Consider the following 27,085-nt stretch of genomic DNA (forward strand, 5'->3'; position numbering starts at 1 on the left):
TAATTTTTCAAAGAAAAGGTCTTTAAATATTATACGCAAATATTGATGGATCTCGATTCAATATACACAAATGAAAGAAAGTAAACGTTATCATGTATACTAAATGTATTGGAATATTGAAACAACTCTGACACTGTTCTGATATAAAATGTTTCATGAGGTTTATGTAGTATGTATTTTGTATTATTTCACTTCCTACAAAATTGAGCATCCTAAGTAAACAGTCGATTGAATTGTTAACGTTACGTATGCTCATCAACAAAACATTAATTCTTTCCACCAGTAACATTTTATCGTACACATTCGTTTAATAGATTAAATATTTGTCATTGTTTGATTCGATCAAATAACGAGAGCAGTTATTTTATCGAAAAATACATCGGGTGGCTCTTATTGTAGTGATCGATTTAATGGAGAAGCACGTATTAAATAAAGAAAGCCTCAATTATATTCGCGAGTTAATTAATTTCAGTACCCTTAAATTATAGCATTTATTTATTCATTTATAATTATCGTTTCATGTAATAATGATCAGGATGATCCAGATTATCGATCGTTGTTTAAGCAGTTTATCACAATAATACCGAAAGAATATGATGCGCGCAAATACCAAACATTATCCTCAAAATTGTATTGCGTTGTATTTTTGAAATTATTACGTTGCGATGTTTATATCTTCACAATTGACGAAGAATTTGAGATTAAGCATAAAAGAATTCGTCCTTTATCTAATAACGTTTATCGAAATATTAATTTGCGTAAATATGCAGTCTAATTATGAGACGTTCTTACACACTTTTATACATTTATGAGCCAACTTTTACAATTTCCTCGAATTCCCCATTTTCCTTTGCGTTTCCCTTCCACTCTCGAAGCGTAATGATGTCGCAGCTTCGAACGTATCGCTTTAAAGCAACAGATTAACGGATCAGTTTCGTAAATACCACGTGTAAACCAGACAGAAACGGAAAGACTGCGATCAAATCCGTACGTACTAGCGGCACCACGCCGTTTTATCAGTGATAGATCGATCATATCGCTATGAACACAGCTGTCCAAATATTTCTGTCAGGCTTTTATCATACAATGCTGAACGCGCGTGTCGACGATTGTTCATATATAGTTGAATAGCTTCCCAGCTATTTGACGTATCGATGTTAAAACAGAAATCCACGAAAAAGGGGAACGATCAATGTCAAATATACCCTTAAACACCTGTCGTTTAAACTCATAGCCGTAAGTCTCGCGTTATCGTTTCTATCGTATGCGAATCTCAAGCGAAATCGAAGCAGCAAAGGCAAAGCGTATTTCATCGTCGCGTCGCACAACGAATACGACGTTGGCCGCTCGCCGATGTCGTCTCACGAGACCCGAGACGTTTTATTTGCGGCTACGGTACTATGAAGTGTATTCAGAACCAACCTCTCGATAATAGCTTTTGTCGATTATCTTGATATCTGACGTTATATAGTTCTCTAGTAGCGCGCAGCTGCGCAGACGATCGCGATTGTGAATCGAAGTTGGTGTCGAAGTTGACGGGGTATTCGTAATACGGTTTTGACCGCAAATATTTTACTGATATTTTCATACAATCACCATGACAGAAGCTAAAGAGTGGACATCCAAGGTGAGCATAGTGCGCGATTAGGCTATTGATCATTCTCAAGCTTGTGAAAAAAGTGAACGCAACGCGAATGTAATTCCGAACATCTTCGATTTGATGGGTTATTGTCCGACGAATATTCGTTTATACCTTCGTCTCAAAATTTTACTAAAGTGGAGTGGAGGAAGAGCAGTTTGATCCAAACGCACCTTACAGACCAAATAAAGCCTCATGGACAAAGATGATCGTTGTTTAGGATGCTCGGTATCCGTGACATACATACGCAATGAAAACGATGTATACACGTAAATATGTGTTTTGTCACAGGAAGATTTTCTAAAAGAATCAATTCTGTTCAACTTGTGAAAGTGATAACTCATTAATAAGCACGAATTATCTATTTTATAAGCCATAGAATTATTGCAGATACGCTACGAGTATTAAGACGTTTTCCGATATTTAGTACAAAGTAGTACAAACCGGATGATTTTCACCGTTTTTATTTCCTAATTATTTTATTACAAACCTGTTGTTTCGTTCGCGTTACACGCGTTTCACGATGTAAAATTTATTCGAATTCTTCGATAAATATAACGAACAAGTGTTCTGATATTTGTGATCCCAGCAACGCGTGTAAGGTGGAGTTTTCGAAAGAGTAGAACCGTGATTCGTACAATCTTCGTCGTTTTCGAATTAACGTACACGAAGATTATAGGCGGAAACGGTATCTACGATGAAAGCTATAGTACTCGTTAAGTACATAGAGTTTCGTTCCAAAAATATTACACCGACGATCTCCTCGCGGCGGCGTAGTCTCGTTCGGGGAGGGGAATAATCGAGTTCGCGTGCGTCTCGATGCGCCGACGAAACAATGGGATCGGCCATGCGCGGAAAAGAACAGCGTTTCGTTGGATCTTATCTGTTGGTGGCTTACGGTGCGAGTAGATTAAACTACCGATGCTCGTGCCGTTAGACTTTGCAGATAAATTCACTCGATTCGAGCGTTCCCTTAATCTCGTTACGTAAATACCTTGGACGGTCCTCCAGTGGCAGCTCTTACCTTCCCACTTCCCGCATTACCTTTCGCCCGAGTGTATTGTCTTCCACATTCTCCTCTGTTTCGTCCGACTCTATGTTCTACAGACTGGTCCTTACACTTGACTATCAAGGAACTTGATTCCGCTGTTCGATATCGAAGAATGACAAGCAGGGGTCCCGTGGTTTCCCAGAACACCTTTCGAGGAAGAGGTTTCTGCACGCACGAACTCTACGCGTTGTCTTTGTTAGGAGAAGCAACGAGGCGATCTTATGGTACGGCCATCGTGAATTTCAGCTAGGCCATCGTTTAGTAATTTTTTAGCAGGCCTATAGTCAATACGCGGCACTTAGAGAAATTCCATTTAGCTCGGTCATTAATTCATTATTCAGTTTAATTTCAGCAAGTATCGTAATGTACCCTAAATTGTCTTTTATAATCTAGCTTCTCGGCACTGAGCCTAACAGTTCTGGATATTTTGAACTTCTGACACATAACACTAATATCGTAAGAAAGAATTATTTCGTGTTTTGTCCTTATGATTAGCACGACGCCATGCTGCGACCGGTCAGAGTGCTTGACTAAATTCCTACTGATTCGTACGATAGATCGTGCAGTGCATGGGTCCGCCTTAGATTGAACTGTTTACACGGGAAACGTGTTCGAACCACAGAATGTTCGGATAATAGAGAATTCGGATAATCGAGGTTCTATTGTTGTTAACTCGCATTTATTTCATAACCTACCTGTCCACACAACCACTACAGGAGGTTCTTCCGGTTGTTGGCCCCTTTTTTCCCCTATTCGGTTGCCGGTTGTCGTGCGTTTCGCGGCGATGATTTATATGATGCAAATATAACGTAACCCGTGTTATTGGCAGACGAAGAGGGTTTCACTGGGAGTTGGCGGTGCCTTGGTGCAGCTAACGCAGGATCCTGAACGGGGTAGCTGGGCCAATCCCATCGAGTTTGTTCTATCCTGCATCGGGTATGCCGTTGGCATTGGCAATGTTTGGCGTTTCCCTTACCTTGTATATCGTAATGGCGGTGGTACGTATATATACATATGTTCGTAGCTGTGCGTATCCTGGCGTCGTGGTGAACGTACGGTATGTATGCTGCATGTGGATACGGGTAGCGTGTGCGCACGACTTTCCCATACGAGAAAAACGTCTAGTCGTATTCGCTAAACAGACGGTCACGGGCTAGCAAACGAACTACTGGATTACGCGGAATGATTTATTTTCGTGCGTCGACCGTTTTCGTAGAAAAAGGAGAAAACCGAAAGGGAGAAAAAGGAAAAAGAGGGGAAGCAGAGAAAGAGAAATAGGCGGATGAGCAGACGCGTGACACGGAGTGTACGTGCGTGGTCGACGTGACGAAGCGACTAATTCGAATAATTAAGCGTAGTTTGGCAGCTCGTGACCGAGCGTTCGGGAAATTTAATAAATCTTTCCTGACTGCGTGTGCGGTTGTGCCTGTTGATACAGCCGCTCCTCTCTTTCACCGGGTTTATTTGCGAAATTCCAAAAGGGAGGAAAAGAGAGAGAGAGAGAGAGAGATAGATGCTGCCCGCGTATTCTGAACACTTGGCTTTTAATTATTCTATTTTACTTCCACTCTCGTCGTTTTGTTCTTTTCTGTTTACGTGGCCCCAGCTCTTCATTGTTCCCCGGTCGGCGCGGCGGCTCCTAATGAAAGACGACCAAAGAGAGAATAGTGGCTGGCCGTTTTTAACCTTTCTACTGTAACGCGGTGTTTCGTCGCGTTAATCAGACTCAGGGGCTCGATAACTTTTAATTAGTATCCATTCGAAGCGAATGATAAATCGGCTCGTATTCCTTGGGTATATTTATCTAGTTGTTCCGACGTAAGCGAACATGAACGGGACATTAATCGACATCAGGAATAGCCTTTTTAATCGAAGAGACCATTTTTGACTTACTTTCTAATAGCGCGGTTGTTTAATTTTTTCGTTTATTAACCAACTTTTTATCCACGATTTGCCGTTTATTATACGTTAGAATGAGAAGATTAGATAGAGTCTTCGGTATTTATTTAACCGAACAGAGATGTATATACGTATACATCGATTCACGAAAGTATTTGAACATTTATCATGGAAAACTTTTATATCCGTACTGCATGTAGTATGCATGAATGATGGTATAGTATGGATAATCGACTGCTTAAATACTTCTATAATTTCTGCGAAATATGTATTTGTGGCAAGCATCTTGTAATTTCCATACATATTTTCAGATTCTACCGATGTAAACGTTACAAGTCTCGTAACAGTGCTAATAAAATTTCATTGATTGATACGAATACATCGTATAACATACATAATATATTAATAAAAGATGTCTCCGAGTGTTCGAATACTTTCATGAACCTACGCATTATCGTATATGTCGCCATCCTCGTTAAACTCTTTATAAATACGTTATAGCATATTTCCAGTCGTTGCTCTGTTTACAGGTGCTTTTTTAATTCCATTCGTTTTAATGCTGATAACCATGGGATTGCCGATATTTTTTTTGGAACTCGCGATTGGACAATATTCAGGACTTGGCCCTAACGAAGCGTTCACACGTATGGCGCCGGCACTCGAGGGTCTCGGTTATTGCACCCTCGTCGTCATTTTGCTTGTAATGGTCTACTACATGGTGATCGTTGCCTGGACACTTTTCTACACGTTCGTCTCGTTCGTGCCAAAGCTCAGTTGGGCCTACTGCGACAACGATTTCAACACGAACGGTAAGCACACTGATAAAATAACAGGCGTACTGCCGCACCCCTTGTAAATTTTAGAGAACGCACCTCGCCTACGAACGATGGGTTCAACTTGTTATTTAGTGTAACGTAACGTAACCGTGCCACACGCGTATTTTATCGTTCCCATAAAGCCCGAAGAGGTCGTAGAACCGTTTTAAACGATCGAATGACGAACGGCTCGTTTCTTCGAAATTCAATTTCTCTACTCTGCAGAACGGAAGCGCATAACATGAGAAAAATATTCTCCTCTTCCTTCGTATCGTTACATGCTGCTTTATGTTTTTCCATACATTGTATAGCTGGCAATTTATGAGTATATACGTGTACTAGGTATACCTTTTGTGTTAACAATATATAAATAATAACAATTTTCATATTGAAAACTTTTGTTCAGCAAAATATAGCTTGCTTTATAAATATGGAATGATACATGCGAGTATTTTTCGGTTTTTCTAGAAACAAACTTTAATTAACTTGGATGGAACGAAATGCCATTTTTTTTCCTCAGTTTCAATGTCCTCTTCGATTATTTAAAGTCGCATCTAATCGTTTGTGCGTGGTTAAAGCTTTAAAAGGGTATTGGTATTGGTGAGTGGTTCTCGTATATCTAATCTCCATAGGTGAAACTACTATTTTAATGTGTCGATCGTAATTTGCCAAATTATGTCATACATATTATCTTTTCTTATTTAATCTACAATCTCTCTACTCTAATCTATTCTAATCTACATATCTACAAATTATCGGTAAGAGGCACAAACCTACAACATTGTTCTTCGTTCGTATTTCGTTTAAGATATAGAGTGTATTTCTAATTGTACGCTGCAATGAAGATATAATAAGAGTCCTTTCTTTATCGATTTAGCAGTTCTTTAAATGTTATTGCGCTTGTTCGTAGAATATAGTAAAGCAATTTACTTTTACAACTAAATGATTTTATTCGTTAAAAGAATTTATTTAAATTGCATTCACCAACTCTTCTTCAATGTTGATTCAAATCGTACATGTATGCCTCTTTTTGTGAGAGTTGGATGTTTTATTCAAAATATACCTTGTTACAAACATTTTTGTGCAAGATATTTCGAGTTATTTGCATTGAACATAAAATTACCAAAAGAGACCGAGATAATATTCTCGTTCGAGGTATGATCTTATTTTCAAATTGCAATTTATTTCGTGCTGTAATAGTTACTCGCCTGTCTTTAGAAAAATCGTTCAAAATAATACCGTAAATATCCACTGTGATTGTTCAGCGGCGAAGAGTTCAAAATAAATTACATCCTTTGTTGCTCGAAAAACGGCGACAAAAATCTTGTAATGGAAGTTCGGTTTAGCAACTTTACTTCTACTTTATTACAACTTTCATCGACAGAGCAATCATTGTAACCACTGACCGCTGACCGCCAACCGCTGACTGCCAATTGATATGACCAATATTGTTATAAAGAATTTATTTTGTTACGAGTGGAGATTCGACATTTTTCCAATTTCATAGAAACGATCGTTTGCTTTTGTCTCTGCTATTCCTAGGTTACTTCGTTAAATCTATACATGTTTGATGTGGATTTCTTTTAATATTCTCATGTAGATTGCACTGGTCATCTTTAACACAGTAGCATGTATCCTTTATGATTGATCAAATGAATTACAAGAACAAAACTTAACAGATATGCATATATATATGCATACATTATTACATAGCGAAGGAACGAGTGCACTAAAAAAGAAATTGTGCATTTTTGACCGATTAAGAGGTTTGCATTGAGATTTAGAAAGTGTAATTTCTCTTTTTTATATTTTTTTCTAATTTTTTGTGCGCCTAAGGATTGCTTGCTTATCTCATAATAAAAACCTTATCTAATTGTTTGTTACGTACGAGACAAAACGTGTGTATTTAGGTTAATGCACTTCGTGGAAAAGGTTTACTCACACCACGCAAATGCATGCCTCGTATACATAACGTACTAGCTTGCTCCGCTATCAATTTCTGGTAGGCTTTAGGATATTTGTATGCATAATATATGTATAAAAAGCTAAAAATTAGAGATTCTGGGTCTTAATCGCCATAACTTCGCCAAGTTTACTCGCTGTACGGATCGTAACAACTTTTATATTTATGTAATATTATACGAAAAATTTATTCTATCTCATTTTAAATTTTAACTCATTTTCAGCTTATCTTACAAATTATATGCGTACTAGATATGAATATATATATTATTTTATATTATATTATTAATAATATATATTGTAATTCTAATGCTACATCATGTTTTTACATACATGTTTTTCATCCGATACGCTACAAAGCACGATCTAGGGCGTGCGAGAAAACAAGTGTTTTCATAAAAACGTGATTGTCTATTAATACATAGCTACAAAAAATGTGTTAAAAATGGTTGTGCCCGTGTCTCATACAAACTTGTGCACTTTGGACGGTTATAGCTGTGCCCACGTTTTACGCGTTAAGGGGTTAGGGACGCTCGTTCGTGCGATTTTTCTCAGGTTCAACAAACAAAGCAGTCTCTTCAGCTGCTTATTGCTGCCGCCGCCTTACGCGTGTCACTAAAACAAGCGCGCGCGTGCCCTCGTAGCCACGCCATAAGGGAACGCTTGAAACCGGAAATCCCTCGTAGAACGAAGTATCTCTCTGAAATAAATGCGGGGAGAACAACAAAGCGCTCGTGTAATTAGTGGCGGTCTCTCGACGATCGTAACAAAGTACCAGTGCGGATATACATACGTACATAGGCTACATAGGTATACGTGTATATGGCCAGCTATCGCATGTAATATCGAACTATACGCTGTCAGCTCTACGACGCATCGTATTCTGTAAACGACAGCTATTTCGTTTCAATCAGCGATAGCCTTTGGAAGCCTTTGGAAGCCTTTGATGTTGTTTCCTAATTATCGCGTAACCAGGGCAACGATATTGGATATGCGGGGATAAAGCCATAATGTTGACTTGTACAGATTGTTATAGTGGCCTGCAAGGGATCCAATGTCAAACGAATGATCCGGAAACGATATTTTACAACAAGACCTGCGTATCGGCCAAGCTTATCTGCAAGAACTTTGGTTTCGAGGATGGCAACGTCACGCATTGCTTCGATACGAACAGATTGGAACTTCTTCAACACCTGTATACTCGCACCCTTTCTTCGGAGGAATATTTCAAGTATGCCACGAACCAGTGTATGGTATAAACCATTTTCTTTTTTTTTTCTTTCGATATATCGATCACGATAATCATTAGATCACGAATTTTTGTGCATTTACGAAAGATCACGAAAGAAACGAACAGAACGCATGCAATATGCAGAGTAATATATCTAAATATAGCAGTTTTTATAATACTTGGTGATTACTTTTCTTCTAATGAAATGAGCTCGAGTGAGTATTAGTTCGAAAATCGATATTCTAAATATATTAGGTCACACGAGGAAAGTATACCGGTTTTTATATCGAGAATTAGGTCAGTGATACTGGAGAGTGCTACGAAGAAAAACATAATCACCTTTTCTTTCCACAACTTTTTCCCATTTCGCCGGCAAACACAATAATGCTGTCCACGTAAAATTTTCTGACTATCTTTTTACTAAAGTATTCTTTCATGGCATCTTTTAGTTAGCTATGACATGTTCTATCTTTATTTAGCTATCATGTAGTTTGTTATTCATTTATAAATAAGAAAATCACGGAAAAAGCTGAAATATTTAATCGTTATCGGATATTATCGTTGGTCGAATCTAGCGACCGTGTATTGGGTCTACGAGGTGCCACGTGGGAACATTTTGGAGGCATAAGATGGGAATTGTTAGGATGTCTCACCCTCGCTTGGACAGTCTGCTTCCTATGCCTGATGCGCGGTGTCCACTCCATTGGGAAGGTCGTCTACTTTACCGCACTTTTCCCTTACGTCATGCTTGCAGCGCTACTGATACGAGGTAAGAAGAACACAAGGAAAACGCTTTTCGTGCAATAGAAATTTCTCCGTTGATGCGATTAAGGAATTATGTATTACGTTGAGAAACAAGCTCATTCACGTTTTCTTAAAAGAGAGTGTCAAGTGTGTTTATTTTCACGTAAAATCTATCTAAGCAAGGTGTAATTTATTTTACATAAATTCAAACACATGTATCTTTACATTCTTTAAATAAATTTTAGAACTAGGTTGGAGGCTTTTATGCAATTTCATATTTCCGTGAACAGAACTAAATTTCATCCACTAAAAATTATAAAGAGTACTTCACTTTGAATATTTCATATATTTTTATATACTATTTGCAATCTGTGAATTTTTGCACCTTTGAAACTATTATAAATGCATGAAAATTCGCAATATACCGATAACATTCTCCGAAATGCTTATATTAATGAAAAGCGAAAGAACTTATTGCTCAAGTTAATATTTTTGCTATTACATAGACTCTTACATAGTATCGTTAACTATTGCATAAAAGCCGAAAAATTTGTTTTTGAAAAATTATATAATGTACATTTTTATCTTAGAACTGTTTCTCCTTCGTATAAAAGAATGTTGCGACACTGTGTATATACAGGGAATTCGTTGATCGTCAGGATTTTTCAGATGATATAAAATTTTAATTATACGTCAGAATAAATGAATACTTTGCAACATATTATTAATTCAGAATTGCTGCAAAACAATTATTTTTCAATCATCAGACACGTTCATTAAGAACGCAATAAATGACTATCAACGAATCGGAAGAGAATATTACAATCGATGAATTGTCAACAAATTAAAAAATAAATTAATTGTTAACGGTCAGAGATGATAAAATGGCATCATGACCCACGCGAGGTTTTCGCGTATATGAAGTTTCATAATTAAAATTCTTCGACAAGATAATTGATAATTTATGAATATTAAAATGATATTAAAATGATATTAAACGAGATATCTCTTTATGCGATATTAAACTACAAATATGAATTAAAAATCTAAATTCAGGAGTTTCGTGTATCATTGGATTGCATAAAAAATACGTTTTTTTAGCGATATCGGTTATTTTAAAGAATTTGTTAATTTTTATTGGTTTATTGTACACGTGCAGGTGTTACACTGGACGGTGCTGGTGACGGTTCTCTTTGGTTTATTACGCCAAAATGGTCAACACTGGAATCAACTAGCGTATGGGCAGATGCTGCATCCCAAGTTTTCTATTCCCTTGGTATTGGTTGTGGATCTTTGACCACTCTTTCGAGCTACAGTAATTTCAATAACAATTGCCACAGGTAAGCGCATGCGTTCGATATTCGACCACGCAACTCTTTCTTTATAACACTACTACGAATTTTGTGTACTCTGAAATTGATCGAAAGCGTATACTCATGCATCAGGAAATAAATTTATGGATGAGCAAATGTAGATCATCGTAATCTATTCGTGTTCTTACCATATCACCATTACGCTCTCAGCAATCTAATAAAATTACACGAATATCCAATTAAAATCTTCCGCTCAATTAATATGATTCATTCACTTAAAAGTCAGCAGTAACGATAATGCATTTTACATTCGCGTGAATCTTTGGATACGTCCACCAACGATTTTGCACTCGTGCTTCGAATGAAAAAGCGTTCAAATGTCTGAATTCTGTCGTCGGAATCGACTGTAGTGATCTTCTAATGACGTGATTCGTTGTAAAATGATTAATCTTTTAACTGTGGAATATGTGTGCCCTATGAGTGCATCAAAAACTATAAGTCGTTACGATTTAAAATTCGTAGAGATATTTATTTTCACGACGATACATGAATCGTTACGTACACATTTCCTATTTCACTTACTAAAATTTACCATATGAGGAGTACATATTTACCAATAGATATTAATCAATAAACGATTATATCCAAAATCCATATGAAACAACTCCTTTTTAATTCTTCAACGTAGCTATTGCGGCGCACTACCAACAGTTTAAATCGACAGTGAGAGGATTAAAGTTAGACTTATCAAGCCCAGAGTATATTTCAAACAGTGAACCAATGAATGCGCGTGGCCACGATATTTGGACGTTGAGAACGTCTGCTTCATTTCGTACGATACTGATCGTAAGATGAATCATCCAAGCCATGGTACCTCCGAAACGACGATACTCGCCGAGTCGGAGCGTTCACGTGCTCGAAATATTGCAGAAAGTCGTAATTAGCATGATTATCCGACGCTGAACTTCTCTTCCAACGGCAGATACAATTCGTTGCACGTTGCATCGCGTATATAAATTATATCAGTGCGACGCAAGTCGAATGAGCAAGTAGTGCAGCACCGGAATATAACTTGCCGCACCAGCTGGCCAACTTTTACCTGTGATTATTAATTGTTCTTCCTCTGTTCTGTCATTTAACTGCCGCGTCTCGTCCTTATCGCAGGATACGTTTTATACTTCCGAAAAGCCTTATATGGCGTCGCCCGCTGAATCAGAACGTTTTCTCGTTTTCTCGTGACGATATGAAGGTAAAACACAGTACCATCCACCCATTTTCGGTCACACTGATGCGTTTGATACGAGCTTTTATCGTCCGTCGTTTGCGAAATATTCATACACGATTCAGACGTCCTACGTGAACGACTTGCAGATACAAATAATAACGATCTTGGTCTCCTAATAATCGTAGAGGGCACGAAAAATTGTCAGAATATATGAAAATATAAAAATGTGATAGAACCTGCCGTATCCGAACTAATGACAAGGCAAACTTCCTGCTACCTGTCTTAAATATATTTTTCTCCTTTACTTCTCTTAGAGACGCAATTATCGTGACGTTTATGAATCTCGCAACGTCGATCTTCGCCGGATTCGTAATTTTCTCCATTATGGGATTTCTTGCCCGTCAAATGGGCATGCCAATCGACGAAGTGATCAAAAGCGGGGCAGGATTGGCTTTCATCGCGTACCCAGAAGCCGTGGCACGGATGCCGTTACCCAATCTCTGGGCAGTGTTGTTTTTCGTCATGCTGTTCATCCTAGGCATCGGTAGCCAAGTAAGTACTTACATTAAACAACAGGATAGTAGATTCGCGAAAAGTAACGATCGATTGAACGAGTTGAACCGTGCGCGCCCCTCGCGTTTTACAAGTTCGTTAAAAAATGGAGTAGGTACTTTTGAAGTTAAGGAGAGCACTGTGCAAGTCGATTCGCGGTTGCCGAGCAAAGAGAAAGAAGGTTTAGCGAGAAGAAGCGAAAGAATAAGTGAAGGTAAGAAAGGGGAGATAAAGTAAAAAAGGGGGAAAGGAAAGGGCATGAGCAGAGAAGCGTGAAGACTTTTGAAAATGAAGAGCATCGTATTTCCATGTTGTTTAAAGTTTAAAGTACGGCCTTGTTATTTGCACGGTGTGGGTCTACGCGCGCGAGAAGGAGAAGGCAAAAATTTTTCGTCCTACCGAGCCAACTAAGAAGGCGCTATTCAAGTGCCGCGAAAACCGGAACGCCAGCCGCCGTATTCGTCAAAAGAGCTGTGAGGGAAAATGTGCTCGCGAGTAGCCAGACGATCGTGCCGTGTTACTTTTGCATCACCTCCCGTCTCTCTGCCTCGAGGCTCGTATATCATGGAAAGAGTTATGGTTTGCCGTCCCACTGAAATCCACACCTTTCCTCCTGTCCTCGTCTTTCCACCTTTTTTTCCCTACGAATGAGAGAACCGTAGAAAGGTAAACGAGCGAGGCAAAAAGAAAGCTGGCGGAGAGAAAGGGAGAGCCGCGGAAAGAAAGCGAAAGGCTCTTTGTTTTCTACACGCGTCTCTGCCCCTCTGCTGGCTCTGCAGCTTGCACGCTGAAGGGTAATTAAGACAGACGGCGTCAAGAAAGAAAAAAAGAAAAAAAATATATACGAGGGGGAAAGGGGGCGAGAAAGAAGAAAAGAATATAAAAACGGAGAAAGGGTAACGAGAATCCCCGACGGGCGAGCATCGAATCTCGTGTAACACAGTCGGTCGTTGCTTTTTACGATACGCAGTTCGCAGGCGTGCAGGCGATAAACACCGCCATATTGGACCTGCGACCAGATTTACGAAAACACGAGAGCTACGTGGTATTAGGGATATGCGTCACTTGCTGGCTCCTTGCTATACCGATGGTGTTCGATGGTGGTATTTACCTGTTCACGCTGATGGACTGGAACACCGCTTCTTGGGCAATACTATTGATCGGCATTGCCGAGGTCGGCGTGGTAGGCTGGTGTTACGGGTGCAACAAATTCCTGCGTAACATAGCTGAAATGCAAATGCGGTTCAGCCTTTTGCTCCGCAGATATTGGTGGCTCAGTTGGGTTGTGCTCGCGCCTATCACTTGTCTGGTAAGTGCATTGTAATCGCATCCCCTCCGTTCGTGTCTTGACGCGTTGCTACAGTTGTTTCCGTGCACCAGGGCCCTCGAAATACACCTGGCCAACTATGTCCAAGTTATTCTCCGATAATTAACTCGATCGATATCGAACTTGTTTTACAGATGTCGGATACCGATGCCGCTCTGTGTAAATGAAACTCGATGGCGTAAAATGCCGAGAATATTTCCATTGAAAATCCCCTGATTTGTAATCTGCAATATGCAATTATCAAAGATACTAAAGTATCGTTTGAATTAAAATTGATTAGGTTAAAACGTAAATGTTAATTGTAAATGTTATTACCGATGGGAAATTCGACAAAACGTTATCGATCGATAAAAATCAATTAATTTGTTGTAATCGGTTAGGAGAATTGAACATCTTTGCGTAAATATAAACGAAGTATAAAACATTAGAAACTTTGGCGACGACTATTATAACAGTAACAGTTTTATCTTGGAAAGCAAAGCTTCTTATAATTACAAAATTTCTTCGATATTCAAAAGAAATATATTCTACCAGTTCATAAAAATGTAAATGATTTTTAAATATACTAGAATGTAATTAATCTTTAAATATAATATAAACAGAATTCGCATTCTAATGTTTCACGAAAAAAAGATTAACATATAATTTCGTATGTTCCTAGTGCACGAATACACTGTACGTCTTATCGGTGTAAGATAAGAAAGCGTTAAATAGATACGTATTGGATAAATGCAACTTATATGTAGATATTGGTTAAAAGTTTCCAGATAAATTATATCAATTATAAAATTTGTTTTAGAGTGTCATAAATATTTTACATTCAATCAATTTTAATAGTAGTTTCGCTGGTTACTAATGACGCAGCCTCAAATTGAATTTCCTAATACAATAGATACAAGTTATATTGGGAAATTTCGAGCAACTTTGAAAACAATAACTTTCTGTCAGAGTTTCATAACTTTGACATACATGAATGTATAATGCTTAGTATCTGAATTGTATATTGTGCTCTTCGGTGAGGTCAGCAGCCAATTACGCATGTCCTTGTTATGATTATATCGTTCCTCCTATCCATTATATAATACAAATGATATAATTATATAATAGGGATAAAGCTAAATCGATTTCCGTGTTATTTCGGCACGATAAAGGTTTGACGCTTTTAAACTAAAAGAAGCACTCGAAGCGATACATATCTAGTGTTCGAGTGCAATCAAAAAAGTTAGTTTGCCAAAACTGAATTCGAATTATTTAAATTTACCATTCTTTTACGATATTTCACGTTAAGATTCCTTAAAATAAATATTACTTTGAAAAACAGGGTTTACTTCAAAATCATATTTACTTTTATTAAATAATAATCTCCCATGAAGACATATATTTTGCGTTTGCTTTTGTGGCCTCTCCGTTAGCTACAAGATGAGTAATCGAACAAATATTCTTTTTATTAAATTGCATTAGGCATCTTAAATATTTCATATACTCCGATTGCTTCTAAAACAATAAATGCTATCTACATTTTCAGAATTTTCAAATACACAAATCATCGTTCATTCTTGCCATTATACATCTGAATCTGCCCAATATTCGCCCCCAAATATACTATGTAATCACACTTAGCTTCCGTAAAACTTGGTTGAAACCATGGCAATCATACGAATCATCCGAGCGATTAAACAAATCCGGTTCACGGACACGAGTTCGTTCGTTCGTTCCGTTCGTACCACTCTCTTTTTCCGGGCATGCACCTCATAGTTAAGACGTTAATCCTTCCTCCTTTCGAGGTGTTTTCACTGACGGTATTATCGCGGTTTTGCTTCTCGGTCCGCAAGCATTTAGCGCGACGCTTGTGCTCCATTATTGATTTTCCGTTTGTTTTAGACTCTTCCTCCGTCTGTCTGTCGTATATTTTTTTCTTATTCTTTCTTTTTTTTCTTTTTACTCTTCCTCTACTGCTTTTGCATCTTGTTTAGTAAATGACCTCGCGTTCGGTCCTCGTCACGCGCGTCCGAAGCCATTGAAAAAATCACAGCCTAAATAATTATGTTCCATTGCGCCCACTTCATCGTTAACAAACGCAAATCCACTGAAATATCTGGATCACTAATTCGAACAGGCGAAAGCACGCGCAGAGAGACACGGTAAAGAAGCAAGTAATGATCATTCTCTCGAGTCACCTTGGAGAATTTTCATCATTATCGCAGCAAGAGCAGAGTAGAGCCTCTCCGGTAAAGATTTCTCGGTTCTATTCTATCGTAACCTACAGTGGCTCAGGAAAGTATTCGAAACTTATCACGGAATTTTTCTACGAACATATTATACATATTATATGAAACTTTTTGAAATTTTCTTAACATTATAACGAGACACGACTATCGTGTTTGTAACAGTAAAATATGAAATGTATATAGAAGTTATTCAATTAAAAAATGTCTATAGAGGTTAGAAGACATTTATTGCAAACATACACTTACAAATCGTTGCAACAAGATCATAACTTCTCAATCAATTTCTCGAAAACAGAGCGCCATGCACTCATATCCTTTTGGGGTTGTTTTACGTCAACCTGAAGCATAAAATGCACATACAGTTAACTCATTCGAGATTTCACAGTTTTTGCTATCTCTATGTTAATGAAAAATTAGTATACAACATGAATAGTAGTTTTAAACATATGATTAGTGCTAAAGATGTCTCACTAAATGTTGTGGCTTATTAATATACCGAATAATTGTCTGTCCAAATACTTTGGTGATCTTTCCGATATGTATGCCTTTAGTAAATATATTCTAACTTCTATATATATTTTTGGATCTGTTTCAAGTTTTATCGATCTCGTCACGATAGTCGTGGCTCTTGTCTAATGAGATCACAAAATATTTTGTACTATACGTATACCGTATATAAATATATAACAAGTTCCTAGAAGTGTTCGAATATTTTCACGAGTCATTGCACTCCACCGATGCCTATCGTGTTTTATATCTGTCTTTGAATCGAGAGTTCCAAAGAGATCTAAATCTGATCGATAGACTGCTTTATTAAATGCGATATACTCGGTGCCGGTTAGCTCGATACGACAGTTTTCAATACACCGTAGCTCGATTTGAGATTGACGCTCGATCAATCCTAATTTATTTCCGGAAATAATATTCTGCGATAGTTTGTCTTCCAAGAGTTCGTTTCGTAAACATTAATGTGGATCGTAGGATAGCTTCTTCCGATAAAAGCTTAAAATAGCTTAAAAGTTTCGCATCAGTCGCTGGCATTGGAAAGTATCTAAGGGCGTTTCTTGTAAACCTTTACATCGGTAAACTTTTGTAATGCTAATGTCCAGCCTTTTCTTGTGAGTTTTTGCTAGCCTGATTAATTTTAGAAAGTTCAGTGCTTCGTTGCAGTCATCTCTTCTTATTATTAACGGAGTAATTAGGATTAAAAATAAACAAAATTTTACTTCTATAATTTTTACTAATTAATTAAGAAATTTCTATAATTTTTATGTTTATTTAATTGTTAATTATAATTCTTCTTAAGGCTCTTTTTTAAACCTCAGTTAGGTCTTCTATAGATCCCCCGCTTCGTTCATCATCTTTATAATACTTAATTATACAAGATGAACCGGGATAAATTCATTAAAAATTTTATGAACCTATTCCGAGTAGTTTTTCGCCAAGTACTACACTTTCTCTTTTATTGATTAGCTCTCTCTATTTTTCTTTATAATAGAAACTGACATTTCTTGCGTTGCAAGAATTTTTATTAAACATGTAGGTAAGCAAACATAAATTTTGATAGGTTTAAGCACAATAATTTGTACTTAATTTTCATACAGCTTGTTCTATGCTTTACCGTTTATTATTTTTCAAACTCAACTACCAGCGTAGAATCTAGTTGATTATAAAAGTATCTATTATTGATTAGGAACGAATGTGTATAGAGATATGTTTTATTGTTCGAGAAATTATTAATGATATAAAATTATGTTCACAAGCATCAAAATCTCGTTAAAATTCTATTCGAAATAGTACATATTTAATTACCACTGAAATAAATGTTGTACCAAATATTTAATGTATATAGATATTCGCATTATATTTTTCTGGTGTTCACGATAGCACAAAAAATGCATAATGTTTGTTTTCGCGTTTTTCCATATCTTGGCAACATAACCCGACTACATTTAACTGGCAACACTGTAGGCGGAGTCTTTTTATCTTCTTTCTGTTTTTTGTTAAATTCCTTTTGTCCATGATATTCCCTTTAAAAACTAGAAGGAGAAACCGCATCTTAATATATATATTTCTAAATATACGTTTTACCAGTTTTATACATTTTAATTACGAAGTCTAACAAATAATCGTAATCGATTACAGTCTACTAGCATGAACGTTACAAGACAGTAATCTTTACGTGTACCTTTTCCTTTTATTTCGTCGTAATTGTAAATGAACGAGCATGGCATGTACTGTTTGTACTAAGTTACGTATACTTTCATGTATACGCATGGAATGACGTTGCTCCAGGGGAAGTTCGCTTTAACGAGCAGCCACCCTTTATGTTTTCCTATATTTACTCTCTACATTTTTCTATATTTTTCTACAGAGTATCTCGTCTAACTTTATCACTTGAGATATCTATCTACCTTTAGAATTTTAAGATGATGTTCTGTGCGAATATTGCGTGGCCTTACAAGTAAGATGAAAGTATTTTCATTTTAAACGGGGTTATCCATGGATTTTCATTAGCATATAATAATAGCTTTTTGAAAGAGATAAACAATATGAGATTCAAAATGTTTCTAGATATTTTGCAAGAAATTAAACACGACTTTCAGGCGAGTAGATTTTAGCAATTAGTTAGTTGAAGTAATTTTTGTAGGCTCTTAAAATATCCAAATTCTTTGAATTAAAACAATTCTGATACAGTGTAAAATAAATGATAATGAATTTGATGAACGAGATGTATAGAGTTTGATAATTTGTCTTATTAAAAAGCAACGTCTTTTTATTAATCAATCCAAAAATCTCATGAAATATACAACAGAATTGATATTAATTATTAAAGACGCTATGAGCCTTCTCAATAATCTAGTATTACACTCTCCTAATGTTTACGTAATTTTACCCAAATGCTACATTTATGTCGGTAATAACTCGTACTGGATCCTTTTAAGATATCGATAGATATCAAATAAAGAAAGACAAATATACGCTTTGATTACGATGGCTGATAATATGGTTTCGATATTTGTATTATCATAGCGCAGTCGATACTCGTATAATACAACAAAGTTCTTTTTCTTTAATACGATTGTACGCGAACGAAAGTACGACAAAATTTAATGGATGATTCGTTGTGTCAAATTCAAACTGCAGAAAAATCTATATTCGATATTTCATATGCACCAAACTAATACCACCTATACGCATTTGCACGCGCAAGAATATAAGCGGTGGCAGTTTTCCTCAATAACCATTCTTTTTCTACCTCTTCTCCTTTTTCGTGAAACGAGCCACATTGCTGGAAACCCCTGTCACGTTCCATTTTAGCGATCATGAATCGTATCGAAATAAATGATCACGGTACGCCGAATCGAGTGGCGGTTTTTCCTCCTCTTTCATCGATTACCGGCCTCGTCCGCAGGTTGATTTCGAGGCAACCAATCAAATCGACAACTTAACTTCTGTCTCAAAGCGCACAGACTCGAATTGATCGTCGAGAAAAGAGCGAAGCTTTCCTCGGTCGCACTCTCCTTTTTTTCTGGAAAAACAACGGAAACAACAAGCCTGTGAGCTTTGTTTCGCGATCAATCGAGTGCGATCTTTGTTGATTTATCGCCGTTTTTCCGATAAATCGACTTGCGTGTTTCGGTCATCAGTCACTTGATTTTCATATACAACGTGTCCTCTAGATAGGATGCAATGGCGGCTTTGAAACTTCCCACGCCATTCCGGAAACGTTTTAATACCTATCGGGAACTTTGGGCAATGTGTTCCTTTCGGTGTAGCTCGTATGTTTAATGTAAGTTACATAGCGAACTCGAAGGTATCGATCGTCAGTATTTATGGACTTGCTGGTTGTCGGAAAATGGAATATATTGATTTTTCCTACAGATTATGGTAGTTATACAATATATATTATATGTATATGATATATTTTATTATATAGGATCCGTTCTCTTTTTCTTTTATATTTTACGATGTTTCCAGTGGCGAATTATTACTTTCTTCTCCTCTTTTTAATCATATTTAACGAAAATTGATGATTTACAGAGACTAGTATAGAATTTAGGTTTATCAGTACGATGAGATCGTGGGTGTGTTATTAAAGCTTTGAAGCTGTTAGATCAATTTCATTTAATTTGAAATTATATCACTCCATCCTTCGCAATATTACTTCTTTCCCACTTTCTTCTTTTCATCTTCTTCTATTATGTTATTTCATTTTTCACTTTTATTACTTCTTTCTTACTCTTTTTCCCCTTATCTTCTATTATGCTTCCTCTTTTGATATCAAACGTACATTTGTCACTATGCTTTAATATATTTCTTTAGATTTCAAATAGTAGATACATTTAGACTTTTACGAATATGATAAGTTGTAAGAAATCAAAAAGAAGGAAATTAAATATCGAAAATTATATCTATTATTCCCAGAATTTTAGCGAAGACAGTGCTAATGATTTACGTGAATAGATTGGTCTTCCGTTCCTTAAGGGGAACTAATTTTATATTTCTCGTTTAAATTTTGATGTCTTCTATAGATTTTACTTACCGCTTCGATCATTTTTGCGATATCCACTTCATTTCCGATAAAATCTGTAAGTATCCAGTGTCCAATAAGATATTACTGGCAATTAGTTTATCGATCTCGCTTCACACACGAAATGGAAGCAAACAAATAATTTCATAATCATTTAACATTAATGTCATTAATCTCAAAAACAATTCGTATTCATGATTATTCAAGAATTTAATACATTCGCTGTCATGCAACATGTGGGAAATCAATCGCTATATTCCCTGCTTTGTTTTTGGTACTACGCAATATGTCGCACATTTACACTTACTTATATACATATAAAATGTACGAAATACGTATAAAATCTAAATATGACGTAGCCGTGCGATATTGGTTTTCAACTAAGATAGATAAAGTAAATTTTATAATCCGACGATGTTGTATATTTGCAATTTTATAACTAAATTACTTTCTGCCAAAAACAAACTAAGTGACCATATAATCTTTAGCGACACTATATACGGCTACAACACAGTGCAACAAAGATTATAGTTAATGAAACGAAAAATGACATTATTCGCAACAGTACAACTACGATACAACAGAGGCAATTTAATCGATGAGTAAATACTTATTGGAATCAGATTTCGCTAGAACGGAGTAAATTTTCATTTTAATCTGAAATTCTATGCACCGGAGTCGTAAAGATACCCGAGGGAGAGTGTGCCAAAGTCAGCCCCGATTAAAAATATCAAATTCTTAATTGGCCGTTGTACCATCAAGCTTACTACTCCCCCGAGAAGTTTACACAAGAAATAAGAACTCCTTTTGTTTCCCTCCTCTTTTCCTCTATTCCTGGTTTTTCGTTCGCAGGTGGTGTTCGTGTATCAAATATGTACGTACGAGATGCCTCGTTATGGCGAGTACATATTCCCTGGCTGGGCGAATGCGATCGGAATACTGATCGGCCTGTCGACCCTCGCCCCGATGCCGTTCTTTTTCATCCGTCGCCTCTGGAAAGGTCCGGTAAGTTCGTCACGAGAACGAGAGAGTAATAACAACGATCGGTAAATCTCATGGATTTCTATCGTAACGACTAGACTAATAAGCATTAATTTGCTGGTCGATTACCAGCAATTGCACGCTATCAAATCGCCGAGTTTATGTCGGAAGCGGACTGGTTATAAGCTAACTCTCGAGATATCAGTCGGCATAATGCTCAACAAACTAGAGATTATTATGCAAACTGCTCGCTTGTTTTTACGACACGCTACTGGCTGAAGCACCGCCACCTCCTGCTGTTTAGAGTTTACGGTGATTCTAACTATAATAATCCTACATCAAGGCCTTACTCCAGGTTGGCCAAACGGTCTCGATCGCGTTTAAGGGTTTTTGAGAACATTCGTGTCTCGAGACGGCAATAAAAGCGTTACCGTTAGCACATTTTGAACAGAGTGCAGCTATATCTTTACATAGCAGAAACCCTTAATTTCCGACGAAGGACTCAGAAACTTCGAAAAAGTGTCGTATCTCGAGAACCGTTTGACGGAGAGATTTCGCGTGCTACCTCCTTACACATCACACCCTCCTAATACAAATCTCAAATTTTGGAGAAACCAATACATACCATTATATTTCTTAATCATACTCGAACAATTCTGCATTTTTATGACAGCACATTTATAATCGAGTTATAAATCCATTTGACTCAGGACTGATATTTCAACATCGTAACACTACAAAGAGAAACGTTCACCAGAGAAACAGTTATCAATAATCCAATTTAACGATGTTTTTTTTTCTTTTCTTTTTTTTTTTTTTTGTTTTTTGAAGTTCCTATGTAGGCTCTCTACAAAGGTATGCTTATAATATACTAGTTTCAATGCTAACGAAAATTGTGTTAACTATGTTATAGGAAGAAAATCGAACAGCGACATAAAAGGTGACTCTTCGAGAAAGTGTCATCGTTTTAATCCTTGTAACATTTTGTCCTTGTTGACAGAGAAGAGAAGAATATCATGGTACTATCTTCAAGAAATTTTTATGATTAGTTATAGAGTTATTGTAGCGAGAAGATTGATAATTTTCAATGTTCTTTCAATTTCTTTTTTTTTTTTTTTCTGCAGGAACCGTGGTATTACTTTTACTTGAAGTTTGGAATAGCGCAGAAATTGACTATTTCTTTCTACTTATTTTTGTATTAAAAAAATAACACTTGAAAAAAATTAATATTTTGTATGATAAAGGTAAAATACTAAACGTTTGTTTGAGGATTAAATTCTTTTGTTTAGTATTTCTTAGAAGAGATGTTTTATGGTTCAGTTTATATAGAATCATGGTATTACAAGAGTGTACAAGTTTCTGCGTAAATTTGAAGATTAAAGCAGTGCAGGGCTTATCGGTTTCCAGTATTTTTTCTTCCAATTTACTGTGGTATCCGGTTTACTTAAAGGCCAAGATAGTATACTGATTCAATATTTTACAAGGGAAGGAGAAGGTCTTGAATGGATGTGTACTTCAAACTGAAACTAATACAAACTTTTCAGAATTGCGATATATTTCTTTTAAATTTTTACAGTTTCCAATCTTTAGCAAAATAAAAATTTTACCAAAGAATATTATGCCCAAATTAGATAAATGAAAATCGAAGTAAACTGACGTCGTAATAACTAAATAAAATATACCGTCGCTCGTTAAAGACATAATCTGCCTTCAAAAGCGGTAAATTTCCATTGAATAATCAATTTGAAGCGATTTCGCGTTACATTTCACATTTATCAACAGTAAAGGAGACGTCGATAAACTGCATGACACTTGATGACAAAAATACGATATATGAATCAATTACTGTTAGACAACACACTTGTAATTAGACTGCAGATTTTTTAAAATTTACAAGTAATTTGGAAATGCAATATTACACACAAAATTGCACGTAATTTGAAGAAATACGTAAAATAATATCCAAAGTGTAGTGTTTTCTATAATATATATTTGGTAAGTGAAACAATTTTCTATAGAGGATTTAGTAACTACTTCTTGAATTATATTCTCAAAGATATGCATTTACATAAAAATCCGCAGTCTCCTTGTAATAAATGTGATAACGTGTTAACGTTAATTATCTTATAATAACTGTGGTCATTTTTCATTGGGGTTCTAACTTTTTGTCCTGAGCATTATTAAATATCGAACGTGGTCAAGGTTTCACTTAAAAATTACTTGCCAAAGCATCTGATCAAACACGTGACAAGGGTATCTTTGAGAATTTCTTTTATTCATGAAGATCGCAATAAAACGATAAAAATCTGATGTGGGAATATAGCAGATTAAATTTCTTGTTTTAGCGGAACCAACTTTTTCAGTGCAATGCAAACAAACCGGAATATTCGCGGAACGTTGAAAGAAAATCAATATAGGATAGTAGCTGGTATCGGAAGTTCATATGTATTAGCAATAACTACTGAAAGTTATCCGCAATATTAGTTTCCTATTCATCTTCTCCGGTAATTGATATAGGAAGTAATTGTGCGAGTGTATTACTTCTTTTACTCATTAATAGATATGCTAGATCTGTACCATGCTCGATCAAAAATATCACACGTTATCATTTCCTCAATTTTATATATTTAATTTAAAGCTATTCTGATTGAAATTAAGTAAAGTTTATGGCATAATTTTTGCTCGTGTATTATTGAGTTTTAATTTGACGATTTTTAAACAAACGATTTATGTTTGACTTTTTGAAATAATAAAAACATGGAGGAAAAAGTATATTTTCTTGATACCTGAAATAAAATTCATATAAAATGTTGTACTAACTGTATCTATGATAAAAATTACAAAATATGTTATAATTTCTAACTTCAAATATTACGCGTAATTCTCTTTTCTCCAAAACGAGAATCCATTGTGATAATGTAGTCATAAACTTATATCTGTTTTCATTAAATAATGTAATTATAATGCTTCATACTGATATTACATTTTAGTTAAGACGAATATTTAAAAATCGTTAAATCGATGAAATATCAACCTGCAGTTTTATTTCTTCCATCTGATTCTTCGTTTCTTCGTAACGATAAGAAAATATAGATCCTAATTAATATTTTCCTATTTACTTTACCGTCTAATTTACTTTGATAGGGGTAAAAGCGCTTCTATTAAGCTATTTGTATATTGAATTATACAAATGAATTTCTTTCGAGTTTCTTTATGAATTCATAAATTCGAGTAACCACGCTTTTCGAATTATTTCGATGCCCTTCGTAATTACGTAATTGTAGAAGAATTACAGTGTGTTTAGAAACGCCGTGATTGGTGTAGACACTGTAAATATCCAGGAAAAAATGTGCCAACGAACGATAATTGTATAGTGTTTCGCGATATCGTGGCCATAATTCAAAGGTGAACGAATTGCAAATTTTTTAAGAGTCACGTACTGTTCAACTGTGGTTAAGCCCTGCAGCAGGTATGCGCCGATTTAAAAGTTGCTTTCCCTTTACCGTAAAATCTCACCAACTTTGAAATGTCTTAATACAAGTTTTTCCACGGTACGTAGGTAATCGTACTTTGAAACGAAAAGTTTCGTTCCGTGCTCCATCGTACGGATCGAACCTATTTCAGCCGTACTTCTGACCTCTTCTTGACCGCTTCCGCTTTGCTTTACTCGATAAATTTACTATTACTCTTATCTCCTTTTCTCTTGTTTTCGACTCTCCGCACAGTTTCAAACTACTTGCGAGCTTCGGCAAGATATGAGCCCGCGTGCCAGTCAGAAAATCTCTGCGATGTCTCTCCTTTTGCGATGCGGTGACCGCCACAGTTAGATGTTAATGCTTTGAACTTAATCAACAACTTGGTCAAACTTTTTTAATAGACGCAACATCTTACTCTTAACTCTTACTCGCCACGAAAGATTATTTTCTTACTTTCGGCGAGTATTTTAATGAAATTATTTTTCATGTCACAATTGAAAATCTTTACACGCAAAATGCAAGATAATTTTATGACAAATCCGAATATCATTTTTTCTTTAGAACATCTTTTAGATACGGTGCTATCGTTACGATTCTTGAGATAATCAAAATCGTTATCTAAGGAAGCGTAAGTTTGATTGCTATAGCTCTTGAAATTATCTTCTTCAACGTGGATGATTAAAATTATCATCATCATCATCATTTAATGATATATATATATATATATATAATCTTCGCCTGGGTTGTTCATCGTTGTTGCACAATCAAGATAGCGTTTATTATCACGGATACAGATGAAATAAGATCGACCAGTGACCGCGGTAACTAAACGCTAATGGCAATGACCTTAGGTTCGATATAGCGAATCCACGGTCCACGGGCTAACTCTTTGTTAAACTCAGAATAGAATTTTATGCACAAAAGTAACGTTCGCTGTGACGCTCGGTATATTGCTCTCTAGACGATGTGTAACTCTCCAAGGAGATCACAAGAATAATTGACCGATGGAAACTTTCCTCTCCTTACGATCGCGTTCGCTTTGTTGAACGTTGGCCCGGGATACCAACAAAACTGCAGCCACCGTTGCTAGGCAGACCCGCGTAGCTGCGACATTGCTCCTGCCCGGGGTTTCATTGTTAACACAACGTGTGTCTCATAATATTGGCACTTTTCTGTTAGGTGGAACGTTCATCCCGTGACCGTGGCTACGCTCGGCGACCGGTTGTCGCCTCGAGCCCAAGCTCATTGTCTCAAGTTTCGAATGACTATGTCTGGGTTATTTCGTGAATGCTATTGAGGTTTTTTCCAAGTAATTCCAACGGGTGACCCCGTTGTCTTTTCATCTCCGACATATATATATACATACACAGATATATTGTTATTTAGTTTTTGCGAGAGAAAGTATTCAAATAATACTGTTAAAACATTCTCTTAATACTAAATACTTATTAAATTATTATTCTACCAGCAGTATTTTTTAAGAAACATTCGAATGGTTTTAAGAGATCAGATTAAACGTTTACAAAAAACATACGCCCTTTGGATAACATCAGTGGAATCTTTTATTTGGCTAACAATGGCTAGCAGCGTGCAGTTGAAACGGCGAGCTCGGAGAATGCCAACTTGAATTGTTTGCATAAAGCCCGGCGCTAGCGATTGTTCAAAGAATTTAACTTTCGTTTTAATTGTCCGCAGAGGGACTGGAGTTTGTTTCGACCAAAGAAGACGTGGGGACCAGCTGTGGAGAAAGGTGCAGGTAACGGCAATTCGTCCATGGCGACCATCAAGATCTCGCAATCGTATAGAAACGAACCGCAAGAGAATTACATTTAATGATTTTAACGAATTCATCTACTTTTTAGACGATTCTAGTCACGTTAACGCGAATGTTAATCACCCGATCCAAGCGTTCGAGAACGCTCTCTTCCCTACTAAGTTTTTTTCTGTTAGGAAAGTTTTACAAATAGAGTGCGGATTTTTATGCATTTCTGTGAAACTTGAAAATGTAAAAATACACAGAATGTATGTAACTGTCAAAAACTTCTAATTAATTATAATAATTTCAAAAAATATCTAAAATATAGAACTTTCGAAATATTCGAGCCATA

At 36.4% G+C, this 27,085-nt stretch overlaps 1 protein-coding gene across 3 annotated transcripts; it reads left to right on the plus strand.

The window, feature by feature from the left end:
* Positions 1–27,085, plus strand: LOC139990892 (sodium- and chloride-dependent betaine transporter). Of its 3 annotated transcripts, XM_072010498.1 has the most exons (10): positions 6–1,627; positions 3,520–3,688; positions 5,120–5,398; positions 8,393–8,597; positions 9,173–9,366; positions 10,501–10,681; positions 12,194–12,431; positions 13,402–13,740; positions 21,373–21,525; positions 26,673–27,085. In XM_072010498.1, exons 1-10 carry the CDS (start codon positions 1,598–1,600, stop codon positions 26,808–26,810), a joined length of 1,926 nt encoding a protein of 641 aa, XP_071866599.1. In that variant the 5' UTR covers positions 6–1,597; the 3' UTR covers positions 26,811–27,085. The 3 variants fall into 3 exon arrangements, with proteins under 3 accessions (XP_071866601.1, XP_071866599.1, XP_071866600.1); XM_072010500.1 differs by lacking the exon at positions 13,402–13,740 and having other exon boundaries at positions 1–1,627; XM_072010499.1 differs by lacking the exon at positions 6–1,627 and having other exon boundaries at positions 3,520–3,626.

The sequence above is a fragment of the Bombus fervidus genome, chromosome 9 (genome assembly GCF_041682495.2).
Source record: "Bombus fervidus isolate BK054 chromosome 9, iyBomFerv1, whole genome shotgun sequence".
NCBI classification, from domain to species: Eukaryota; Metazoa; Arthropoda; class Insecta; order Hymenoptera; family Apidae; genus Bombus; species Bombus fervidus.

What these genes read in the sequence shown, in the direction of transcription:
- LOC139990892 (XM_072010498.1), top strand. Translation starts at nt 1,598, where the DNA reads ATGACAGAAGCTAAAGAGTGGACATCCAAG. An exon ending in TGTATATCGTAATGGCGGTG is followed by an intron (nt 3,689 to 5,119) that starts GTACGTATATAT and finishes CTCTGTTTACAG; the next exon opens with GTGCTTTTTTAATTCCATTC. An exon ending in CAACGATTTCAACACGAACG is followed by an intron (nt 5,399 to 8,392) that starts GTAAGCACACTG and finishes TGACTTGTACAG; the next exon opens with ATTGTTATAGTGGCCTGCAA.